At 55.6% G+C, this 12,630-nt stretch overlaps 1 protein-coding gene and 1 pseudogene across 1 annotated transcript in view; one reads left to right on the plus strand and one right to left on the minus strand.

Annotated features, from left to right (window-relative positions):
• The window catches only part of LOC135305954 (zinc finger protein 239-like), a 29,078-nt gene extending 26,259 nt beyond the window's left edge, over positions 1-2,819 (plus strand). The window contains exons 4-5 of the mRNA XM_064429531.1: positions 2,318-2,605; positions 2,747-2,819. Of these exons, the coding sequence (XP_064285601.1) occupies positions 2,318-2,605; positions 2,747-2,819 (361 nt within the window). The remainder of the gene's footprint in view (positions 1-2,317; positions 2,606-2,746) is intronic.
• LOC135306131 (zinc finger protein 208-like) overlaps positions 1-12,630 on the minus strand; it is a 378,562-nt pseudogene that overhangs the window by 67,789 nt on the left and 298,143 nt on the right.

Consider the following 12,630-nt stretch of genomic DNA (forward strand, 5'->3'; position numbering starts at 1 on the left):
GGAGCAGCGAGAGAGGCCGGGCTGAAGGTGCGGGGCGGGCACGGGCTGGGAGGGGGCCCAGCCCGGGGGTCCCGCAGAGCCTCCCTGCTCCAGAGCCGCAGCTGCCACAGCGGGGCAGCTGCCGGGATCGCTGTGCCAGGGACGGGCCGCAGCTGGGGCTTCCGAGGGGCTGGGCTGGAGCAGCTTTTTGTCCCGAGGCACCGGGGGCATTGCCGCGGGGCTGGGGTCCCTGGGAAGGCGCAGCAGGAGAGGGTGGCAGGGGTTGGTTTGTGGATTTGTTGCTGGGATGTTTTGTTGGCGGCCCCGGGCGGGCTGTGGGAGCCGGGAGCGGCCGGGCGGGCCCGGAGCCGCCCCTCGGGCCGGGAGCCCCGGGCAGAGCTCTGTGCTCGGGGGGCCGGGCCAGGCAAAGGCTGAGGGAGAGCGGGGGAAGCGCTGGCACAGAGGTCCCGGGCTCGCCGTGCCCCCCTGGCCACGCAGCCGGGCTCGGGGCCTCCTCGCTCAGAGCCGGCCCCGGCTGCGGGGGTCCCCGGGGCTCCCTGGGCAGGGGGCGGCGGGGGCTGCCCGACCTCCGTGCCCGGGGCTGGGCGCGGCTGCCGAGGCAGCGGAGGATGCAGGGTCCCCCCGTGCTGGGGCTGGCTCTGCCCGGCCCAGGGGCTGCACTGTCAGCCCAGAGCCACCTGGGGATCGCCCGGGACCGGCAGGGCTGGCAGGGAAACCGGCACTGGGGGGAGCAGAAACGGGCAATGCGAGAGCTGGGGGTGCTCCAGAAGCCTGGACATGTTGGCAGCATGGACAGGGGGGAGCCATGGATACCCCAGGACTCTGAAACAGGGACCCCGGGCAGTGCTTGACCCCTGGGACGCCTGTGATGCCAAAGTGGTGAGCCCAGAGAAGGGGAACCTGTAGGATTGCCAGGAGGCCCAGCAGCCCAGAGAGGGGGAACACCAATACAAACCTGACCCGCAGCAACCCAGACAGGGGAGTGGCCTCCAGGAGCCAAAAGTGGAGATACCAGAGAGGAGAAACCAAGGTTGGGTGTTTTTGCTGAATCTTGGTCATGTGTGCATTTTGGGGGACTGAATCTCGGTGTTTTGGGGTTTACTTGGGCACCAGATTCCAGTGACTTCTAGAGTGTGCAGGCAGAGGGGCCCAACACTGGGAACTGCAATACCTCAGGGCAAAGGTGACCAGGGTCAGAGAGAGACACCCCTCTGAGGACAATCCTCTCACCATCAGCATTTGCAGGCTCATGTGAATGCAGCAGGCTTCATTGGTATCACCCAGTCCAGCTGCCCTTTTTTCCTTATATGTACTCTCCTAGAATGTTCTCCCCTCTCTTGTCCCCCATTGGTCCTGGTTTACTGCAATGCTCCGCCCCTGTTACCTCATTGGTTCCCCAGTTGGCTGCCCCTCCTCTGCACCACCTGTGCTCAGTTCCCATTGGCCCTTGGCCCTCAGACCCGCCCCTTTCCCCCCTTATCAAACCCTGTGTCCTCAGCCCCATTTTGTCTCTGTGCCTGGACCCTCTGCATTGCAATAAACTGTGTTTGGAGCTGTGCACACAGACCTGCCTCTGGCCTTGTCCATCAGCAGGTTAAGCAAGTGTGCTCCGGGCTCTGGGAGTGCAGGTTGCTCACAGGGGCTCGTTGTGGATGTGCCACAACAGTGGAGATGGACTTGGGCAGGAGGATCCCCCTAACCCAATGTGCTCATACATTATGTTTCTCCCCAAACCAGGATTTCCCATTCCCAAACCCTGGCCGAATGGAGGGGGTGGCTGTAAGGAAGAGGAAGAAGCCCCGTGACACCAAGACAGGTGAGGCAGAAGTCAGTGCCCCTTTCCCTCTCTCTCCTGCTCCATCTCCCAGCCCAGCATGGCTGTAAGACAACCTCGCTGCTAACACCATCCTGCTGGGGATGCACTGGGGAGATCTCCTTCCCCTTCCCTATTGCACAGAGTCAAATTCCATCCTCTCCTTGTCCTTCCTCCCCCAGAGAAGGAGCTGAGGATGGAGACCAGGGAGGACAAATCCCCACAGCAGAACCTCATAGCAGAGGCTGTTCTGAATGATGCCACAGGGCAGAAACCCAAGGGGGAGGAAAAGCCTTGGAGATCCCACAGGAGGAGGGCCTGCAAATCCAGCCCAGGGTGTTCTGAGGGGGAAAGACCCACCCTGTTCCAGGAAGGTGGACAGAGCTTCAGGCAGAGCTCAAAGCTGTTCTCCCGTGAGCAGCTTCATGATGGGGAGAAGCCCTATAAGTGCTTGGAGTGTGGGAAGAGCTTCAGGCAGAGCTCCCACCTCCTCTGCCACCAGATGATCCACACTGGGGAATGGGCCTACGAGTGTGGGGAATGTGGGAAGGGCTTCAGGTGCAGCTCAGAACTCGTGAGGCACGAACGCATCCACACTGGGGAGAAGCCCTATGAGTGTCCCGAGTGCCAGAAGAGGTTTGCCACCAGCTCCCATCTCCTCCTGCATGAGCAGATTCACACCAAGGAGAAGCACTTCCGCTGCCCTGACTGCAGGAAGGGCTTCAAGAACAACTCCAACCTCATCAGACACCGGCGCATCCACACCAGGGAGAGGCCCTACAAGTGTCCCCAGTGTGGGAAGAAGTTTCAGACCAGCTCCAGTCTCCTCCTGCATGAGCGGATTCACACCGAGGAGAGGCCCTTCTGCTGCCCTGACTGCGGGAAGGGCTTCAAGCACAACTCGACCCTCATCACCCACCGGTGCATCCACAGTGGGGAGAGGCCCTACGAGTGTCCCCAGTGTGGGAAGAGCTTCACCCAGAGCTCTCACTTGACCCAACACTGACGGAGGCACCAGTAAGGGAAGCCCTGCAAATGCCGTAGTTGCAGGAAGAGCTTAATGCCCAGTTGCAGCTTCATCCCCCATTGTAAGACCCATGTTGGGAAGAGCCCTGGTGATCGATGGTCCCTGTGATCCATGCTGGGAAGACACCTGTACCTTTTCCTACCCTTGCCAACGACATGATGTGGGATCAGATAACATGAGGGTCAGGCCATGGCCCTGTCCTTACATTCACTCCCATCTCTAGTCAGTGCTAGGAGCATGAAAGAGACTCCCTGTCTCCCTGAAGAGAAGGGTGTCCTTTCCAGGAGCGAGGATAAACATGGTTGGGTAGAGGCAGTCAGTGGTAATGTAGCTTTTCCTGCAAATCCTTTCTCTTATTCCTTGCTGTTATCAATATTGTTTCTGTTGCTGTTTGTTCTTTGTCTTGTTGCTATTCCCGATAAATTACTCTTATCCCAGCCCGGGATCTTTGCCTTTTGTGCTTTCGATGGGAGGTGGGAGGGCAGTGAGGGCAGCGCGGGTTTAGCGGGAGCAGGAAATTGGGGACCAGAAGTCCTAAACCTCAGCCGGTGGAAACCAAGCCCTGGTGGCCATGCCAGCAGCCTTGGGAGCAGGTCCCTGGCTGGGGCTGTGGGAACCTCTTCCCTCTGGTGCCCAGGGACAGGACTGGAGGGAACGGCTGCAGCTGAGTCGGGGCAGGCTCAGGTTGGATCTCAGGAAAAGGTTTTTCCCCAGAGGCTGCTGGGGCACTGCCCAGGCTCCCCAGGGAAGGCTCTGAGCTCCAGCAGCGTTTGGACAGCGCTGCCAGGCCCAGGCTGGCATTGTTGGGGTGTCGTGTGCAGGGCCAGCAGTTGGACTCCAGGATCCTGATGGGTCCCTCCCAGCTCAGCCAGTTCTGTGCATCTGGGATCCCATGACCCATAGCAACAGGGTCCTGGTGATGGTTGCCTGCTAAGGATCAGATTTGTCACAGACGGCTCTCAGAAGGATTCCATGGGGACTTTCCAAGAGTCTCCAGGCTGTTCAAGAGCTGGAATGTCACAGGCAGAGACAGGGGCTCCATGGACACCTCCCAGGTGTTTCTGGGGATGGTAAAGAGCTGTGTGCTCAGAGGCTGTCACAGCCATTCCATGGTGACATCCCAGGGCACCTTGGGCTGCAAAGGCACCGATCTGTCACAGGCACTCACGGGGGGTCCACGGTGACATTCCAGGAGTCCCCAGGCTGCCAAAGAGCCGGGATGTCCCAGACACTCCCAGGGGTTCCTGTCATGGGCAAAGTGGGAGCTTCAGGCAAAAGCTTTATTTCTTTTTTGGAGAAACTCCTGCTGCGTCATGAGGTGGAGAAATGCCACCCAAAATCCCACCATGGATCCTCAAACCCCTGCAGAGCCCCTAGACTTCCAAAATTCTTTCTATGAGAGGAGACTGGGAGCAGCTGGATCCAATCCCAGCCCCAGACTTTGTCAAAGGTGTAAAAGATTGGACAGGTAGAATTGAACCTTAATGCAATTTGTCCCACAGGATTAACGATGGAATACCAGATAAATTTACATAAATACAGCTCTGATTGGTTGTGATCACGATTAGACAGAATGGCTTATTTACACCACAGAGTAAATTTTTTAAAAAAGAGTTATTTATTCCACAGTATGGAAGTAATAACAATTATTAGAATATAGTGCTCTAGGAAGCAGTTTTGATGTCAACAGAGCCTTGCTGGAGTTGTTGGAGCCCATTGCAGGCAGAGCCTCCTGCTCCAGCAGGAACTGCCTTTCCTCTGCCAGGAGTAGGGCAGGTCCCGCTGCAGGAAAAGCCCCAGGCCAGCCCCAGCACAGGGAAGGGCTCGGGCACAAGGGCAGAGTGCCGTGCTGGGAGCTGTGCCAGGCAGAGCCTGAGGCACCAAAGGCACCTTGGCAGCAGCAGCTGCTTGCAGGGCATGGCCAGAAGCCTCCCTTGGCAGCCCGGCCTGGTGGCCAGCACTGCAGAGCTGCTGCCTCAGGGCTCATTTCTGATTGGGCTCTGAAAAGCCACTTCTGCTCCAGGAGCCTGCCTGGGAAGCCATTTGCCCCAGCACCTCGGGGAGAATGACAAAACTCTTCATGCCAGCAGAGACAAGGCAGGGGCAGAGGAAAGGGGAGAGGCAGGCCCAGGGGACAGGGCTGCCATGGTGATGGCTGTGAGGTCACTGCCCCTGCAGCAGCCTGGCTGCCCTCAGCAGACATTCTGGCCAGAAGCATTGTGAGGGCACCCAGCACATCAGAGAACCCACACAACAGGAATTCTGTTCTTGGGCATCAGAGGGTTTCAATGGGTCAGGTTGCACAAAGGTCCTACTCTTGGACAATTACTCTGATGGGGAATGCAGTTCTTTGGAAAAACAGTTGCAGTTTTGTGCCACTCTCATCATTGTAAAATATTTCTCCTTCTAACAAATGTAAATCCACCCTCATTCAGTTGAGTGATATTGACTCCTGTTCTGTTACTGCAAGATGTGGGACAAAATAATGTTGACCACTATTTTTCCATTTTCACAGACCTTGGAAAGTAACCAAAAATCTCCCAAGATGGGGTTTGGAGGCCTCATCACATAACCAGCAGGTAGAAAGTGGTGGCTCTGGGCTCAGTGGTGTGGAGACTGAGGACAGAACAGGAGCAGCCCGAGAGGGATTAAAGGGTGGTTTCAGAGAGGCTGGAGTTTTTCTTCATTGTGTAAAACACCCAGAGAAAGAAATAATGGCACCAAGGGTGTAGAGTTCCCCCGCCCCAGGAAGCAGGCATTCTACCCAGACAGACAGCATCAAGTGAGGAGCGTGATTTAAAGAGGATTCCGTCCCTCCACCCTGTGGGGCATGCCTCTGCAAGTCCAGGAAAAGACACTCCACCCCATCTGGTCAAAAAAGGAGTGGCCACAGAACATTTTTCCTTTTCTGTAACCTCGTTGGTTCAAATTCTACTGAAAAGTGCCCGCCATACATTTTTCCATTGGTTGTCCTCCCCGATCCACTCCTTTGCAGTGCCCTGCTCCTTCTGCGATTGGACCCCGACCCTAAACTCCACCCCTACCCTGTCATATAAAACCCATGACAAGCCACCACCCCCTCTCCCCCTTAATTTCTTGTCTTGGTACCTGGCACAATAAAGGATCCTGTGCTTTTCTAAACCAAGACCCATCCTGTTGCCTTCCTTTCCCTGTTGGTCATCGATGCCTGCCTGAGGTCTGAGACTCCGGGGTCTGGGGGAGTCGTTTTGCTGCTTACTGCAGTGGAACACAACACAAGGGCAGCTGGGGAGGCCCAGACTGGACATGAAGAGAAAGGAATTTCCTCCCCCAGGGCAGGGCTGTGGTGCAGAAGGAGCCTGGAGCAGCCCAAGGCTTTGTGTGGGCAGGCAGAGGCAGGCAGGAGGCAGAGCTGTCAGCAAAGGAAGGGGCCAGCCAGGTGGGGCAGCCGGGGGATGACGACAGCCTGCAGGGACAGAGGCGCAGGGCAGGGACAGCGTAGGACAGCCTGGGCTGCACAGGGCACAGGGATGGGCAGCAGCTGCAAGGCCCTGACAGAGCCAACTTGTGCAGCACTTTGTCCATGGCTGCTGGCCCTGGGCCTGAGCCAGGAGCAGGAGACAAGTGACCCTTGCAGGCCTGGGGCCTCATTGCCTCCTTGTCCCTGCTCAGCAGCCGGGCAGGGGCCGCCCCATGGTGCTGCCCTTGGCATTGCACATCCCCACATGCCAGAGCCCATCCCGGGAAGAGCCCTGAGCAATGAGGGAGGGACAGGATCTGCCTTGCCAGGGGCTGGGGCTCAGGCCTTGGCCCTTTGCATTCCTGAAACACATCCAGCTTTGCTCAGCACCAGAGACACCTTTGCCTTGTTTGTCCCCACCTGTCATCACTGCCTCCAGTGTTCTGCTCTACCTGGAACCTGGGGACAGTTTCTCAGTTGTGTCCTTCAATGGGAACCAGTAACCCTTCAAGAAAACTTCTGTGTTTCAATCTGACTTTGAGATGTTGACAGGTTTTTGAGCACACCCTGAGGGACAAGTCGAATGCAAAGAGCACCAAAGCCCCAGAGGGTCATTAAAGTCCTTGTGCTGTGTCTGTGCTGCTGAGCTGGGCCGGGCTCCTGGCCCAGAGGCAGCTCCTGGCAAGGGCAGCGCTGCAGAGAGACAGCTCTGGCCAGGAGCAGCTCCTGTGCACAGCCCAGCAGGGCTGGGGCACTGCCAGGGCAGCTCAGGGACACCAGCAGGGCACAGCCAGAGCTGACAGGGGCTCAGCACTGGCAGGGGCTGGGGGATGTCCCAGAGGGGGCTGTGTCACAGCGGCACCTCTGTGGCTGTGTCCTAGAGGCACAGAGCAGCTGTGATGTCAGCAAGGGGCTGTGGGACAGCACAGAGTGGGCTGTGTGAGGTCACAGGTTGGGCTGTGACATCACAGAGTTTGTTGTGTGAGGTCACTGAGCAGCTGCAGCATCATAGAGGAGACTGTGTGACAACACAGAGCAGGCTGTGACATCATGGCATGGCTGTATGACATCATAGAGGAGACTGAGGTCAAAGTGTGTGCTGTGGCATTACAGAGTGGCAACATGACATCACAGAGAGGGTTTTGTGACATCACTGAGGGGGTTGTGACATCACAGAGCTGTCTGTGACATCATGGAGTAGGGTATGAGGCCATAGAGCAGATCCGGACGTAACAGCTGGTGGCTCTGTGACACCAGCGAGTGGATTGTGACATCACTAGGTGGCTGTGTAACATCATAAAGAAGACTGTGACATCACAGAACAGACTGTGACATTCCAAAGCAACTTTCTGACATCACAGAGTCTTCTGGGACATCACAATGCAGCTGCATGACATTCCAGGGTGACATCCCAGAATTGGCTCTGTGACAAAACAAGGGTGCTGTATGACATCCCAGAGTGGGCTGTGACATCACAGGTGGCTGTGTTACATCATAGGGTGCTCTGTGACATCACCGGATGCTATATGAGATCACAGATGGCTGTGTGACATCCAAGGGGCTGTGTGACATCACAGGGTCGCTGGTTGTCCCTGCTCAGCAGCCTGGCAGGGGCCACCCCATGGTGCTGCCCTTGGCATTGCACATCCCCACATGCCAGTGTCCATCCCGGGAAGAGCCCTGAGCAAGGAGGGAGGGACAGGATCTGCCTTGCCAGGGGGTGGGGCTCAGGCCTTGGCCCTTTGCATTCCTGAAACACATCCAGGTTTGCTCAGCACCAGAGACACCTTTGCCTTGTTTGTCCCCAGCTGTCATCAGTGCCTCCAGTGTTCTGCTCTATCTGGAACCTGGGGACAGTTTCTCAGTTGTGTCCCTCAGTGAGACCCATTAAAACTTCAAGAAAGTTCAGTGCTTAAATTTAACTTCTAGTTTTAGAGAAGTTCTTTGAACACTCTCTCAGGGACTAAGTCTGATGTAAACAACACCAAAGCCCTGAGAGGGTCATTAAAGTTTTCCAAGTCCATTTATGGAGAAAGATTGCAAAGAGCTTGTAAGACATACACATGCCTATTTTAAAGGGTTTCTTTTATTACATTTCCCTTCAGAGCAGAGGCATTTGCAGCATTCTGTGATTGATAATGACCCAGGGTCTCTCCTCAGGCGCTCTGGCCTGCTCAGAGAACCTGTGCCTTGAGCTCTGACCCAGTGTGGACAACCTTGCTCCACATTCCCCAGCCCCATCCTGTCTGTCCTCACTCACCTGGGACCTGCTGTGCTTGCAGAGCTGGCTGCACTCAGCCTAAGAGGGGTTTTCCCTTTTTGTATTTTTTGAAGCAATCTCAAACTCCTGAGTTTCCCCACTGAACACAGACACACTCCTCAGGTTGTGCCAGCCCAAGGTGCCACCAAAACCACTGCAGAGCTGCCCTGGGCCAGCTGTGAGGGTGGATCATCAGCCCAAGCTGCACTGGGCCACTGCAAGGGGCTGTGGCCATGGACACTGCCCTGACCCCACTGCTGGGTTTGGCTGCCACGGCAACCCTGAGAAATTAAACTGTGCTTGGAAACACTGGGGAGGACTGGGACATACTGGGGAGCACTGGAACGCTGTGGGAGACACTGGGACATCCTGGGAGTGACACTGGGAAGAACCTGGACAAGTTGGGAACACAGGGAATGCTGAGGGGCAATCTGGGCAGAATGAGTTGGACTGCAAGGGTACACACTGGGATATACTGGGAGTGGTACTGGGGGATACTAGAGAAAACTGGGGATACTGGGAACATTGTGGGGAGGACTGGGGGACACTAGAGCATACTATGCATGGCACAGGGGGGAACTGGGAAGGACTGGGAATGTACTCATGGGTATTGGGAGGTACTGAAGGGGCACAGGGGCTGTACTGGGAATAAACTGGGCTGTACTGGGAGGGACTGGAGAGGGTGAATGGGTTGTTCCCGCCTCCACCGCCTCCCATTTGCCGAGGCTCCCGCCCATCAAAACCTGCTGCCAATCAACACCGGTCTGGGACTGTCGAAGGCGGTGCCTGGTGTCAGTGCCATATTTTCTATTTTCCATAAAACTCCCGCCATGCCCTGCGGCCCGATAGCGCCCCACTGGAGCTGGGACTACAACACCCGTCATGCCCCGCGCTCCACGGAACCCACCCCGGTATCCGACCCCATCTTTTCCTTAAGTATCCCCAGACACTCCAGGATCCCTCAGTGCCCCTCAGAGCCCATTCGGGACCCTGCAAAAGAGTCCCCGGATCCCCTGAGTGCTCCCAGCCCCACAGATTCCCGGTACAGCCACTTCTGCGAATTCATCTCCTCTCATCCCCCGCGGCCCCAGAGCCCCCATAGCACAGCCCCGCACCTAAAACTCGTGCCGTGCCCCACGCCTTAAAGAGCCCAGTTGGAGCTCCCCAAGCGCCCCCCAGGTATTCCCGAACCATTTACGTTCCCCCCGAGGACTCAAGTCGCGGCTCGGGCCCTGAAGTGTCACCCCAAGTGCCTTCCTGAACCCCCAAACGCCGCGGTCCAGCCACTTCCGGGACTACAGCTCCCATCATGCTCCGCGGCGCAGGTACAGCGCTCTTCGAGCCGGGACTTCATCTCCCGTCATGCCCCGCCATCACCAAAAGCCATTGCAGCTGCGCCTACAACTCCCGTGATGCTCTGCGGCCCCGTTTAACCGTATTATACCCGTGCCTACAACTCCCATCACCCCCCGCGCCCCAGAGAGCCTCGTTCGAGCTCCCCAAGGGCTCGACCAGACCCCGAAGGGCCCCAAATTCCCCTCCCTGACCTCCAAGGGCCGCCCTGGACCCCCAAGTGCTCCCCCGGACCCAGAAATGTCCCTCAGAATCCCTGAGTGCCCCTCCAAGTCCCCACCCGGCTCCCCCAAGTGTCGTTCATACCCTCAAGTTCTTTCTAAATTCCCTCCCGAGACCCACAACTGCCTCAAATGTGCCCCAGAAATGTCTCTCTGGACACCAAAAGGCTCTCCCATGCCCCTGTCTGAGAAAAAGATTATAAAAACCATGACAAAATGACTGGACATATTACTAATTACCATAAAGAGGAAGAAATAAATAGCCAATAAATCTTCATTAGTTAAGGAAGGGGAATGTGCTACATAGAACCAAAGAACATTAATGTTCTTGGCTACTAAAAATGTATAGATTTTTTATGCAAATATAAAAACTAGGTAAGAAAAAACACTGTTAATATTATAAATGAAAATAAATATATACATAATTAAATAATCACACAAAATAATGTGTTACAGAATAAAACAAAAGAATAAATTACATTAACATTTTTGGATATTTTGGGATGTCAGTCCCAGGTGGGTTATGACAGACATGGTGAGGTAGGGGGTGAAGAGCAGGTTGTCCAAAAAGGGTCAGCCCAAAAAGGGCTCTTTCGTCTCCATGCCCAGATCTCCTAAAAAGACATTCAGCATCAAGATCACTTCGGGAATGCTTCTATCACCTCTTCTCTGCAATGAAAAATAAAAACCAAACTCACATATGTGATTAAAAAACCAAAAATCATGAGGTGCACATTGACATCTTCCTCCTTAACAGAACTCCAAACTGACTCCAATCACTGCAGAAGCTCTGGAGACTTGAAGAAAATTGAAAGGAGACAAAGAGCCCCCCAGGGCTTTCTGTGTTTTAATCAGCCCCACGGTGGATTTGGGGCTGGGTCCAGGAGCCTCAGGCACTGAGAGAAGGATGAAGAAGCTGCTCAAGGAGTCAGCAGCAAAACTCCAAGTGCCTTGGAGCACGGCTGGGCCCCAGTGAGGGCAGGGAGTGCCAAAGGCTCCCCAGGGACTGGTGAGAGCAGATCCTTGAGGCCAGGAGTGCAGGAAGCCCAAGGCTCTGAGCAGGGAACTGCAATGCTGAACAAGGCCTGGGCTGGCTGGGGGAAGCAGAAAGGCCAAGCCCTGAGCCCGGCCTGGGCCAGCAGGGCCTGTCCCTCACGGGTGGCTCGGGGCTCTCTGTGGGGCAGGGGGATGTGAGGGGCAGCAAGGACAAATGCCATCAACCTGCAGCCCCTGCCAGCCTGGCCAGGGAGGCCGAGGGAGAGCCAAAGTGCAGCCCCTGCCAGGAAAGTTCCTGCTGTGGGGCCTCCAGAGGCGCTGCCCGAGCCCAGGGCACAAAGGCCTGGGTGCCTGTGGCCCTGCCAGCCCTGCCCAGCCCTCGGCCATCTGTCCTGCAGGCTGTGCCCCCTGTGCGTGCTGCTCCTGTGCCCTGGCCGGCTGCACTCGCCCCTCTCGCTGTGCCCCAGCATTTCTCAACCAGCATTTCTGTGCCCTCCCTGGGCTCCCTGCACCCAGCGCTGCCGGCTCCTGGCACACAGAGCCGGCCATGGCCCAGCCTCACGCTGCCACACCTCGAGCACCACAATTCCACCCTGGCAGGGACTTTGCTTTCTCCTCAGCTCCAGCCTGAACCTTCCAAGCTGCGCTTTGGGGAGGTTTCCTGCAATCCCCACTCCCAAGGAAAGCTCTGTCTCCTGCTGTTCATGAACAGAGAAGGGCTGGTGGAAGAAGTGCTGGTCAGAGGCTGTTTGGGGCACAGTCACCATGAAATTATTGACTTTTTAAATATTCTGTGAAAGAAGGAGGGACATCAATAAATCTTCTACACTGGACTTTTAAGGGCAGACTTGGGCCTGTTGAGGATGCAGATTTGGGGAGTACCAAACCAGGTATTGATTTTTTAAAGACAAACAGCCCATAAAAACAATGAGTTCCAGGAAGGATGGAAACACTTCAAAAAAGAAATCTTGAAGGGGCAAGAGTAGGCTGCCCCCTTTGTGCAGAAAGATGACCCAGAGGAAGTAATGACTGGCCTGGCAGGGCATGGAGCTTTTCAAGGAAAAGGGGGATTAAAAAGGGATTAAAAAGGATATTTTTAGGGGTTAAAAAGAGGGTGCACCACCTGTGGACGTAGAGGCAAGTAAATAAAGAAATGTTTAAGGATGTTGTTAGGTTGTGCAGAAAGGAAATGAGGGGGGTGAAAGCCCAGTCAGGACTTAACTTGGATACTTCTGTGAAGGATAATAAAAATGTTTTTATAAGTACATTAATGGTAAAAAGAGGGGTAAGGACAACCTGCATTTTTTATTGTGGGGTATATAGTTACAAAAGATGAGTAAAAAGCTGAGGTACTTCACCCCTTCCTTGCCTCAGTTTTCAACAATAAGACAGGCCATCCTCAGGACAAGTGTTCTCCTGAGCTGGTAGATGGGCACAAGGAGCAGAACAGCCCCCTGCAATCCAGGAGGAAGCAGCTGGGGAGCTGCTGAGCCACTCAGGTGCTCACAGGTGTCTCTGGGA

This window comes from Passer domesticus, chromosome 8 (genome assembly GCF_036417665.1).
Source record: "Passer domesticus isolate bPasDom1 chromosome 8, bPasDom1.hap1, whole genome shotgun sequence".
Lineage (NCBI taxonomy): Eukaryota > Metazoa > Chordata > Aves > Passeriformes > Passeridae > Passer > Passer domesticus.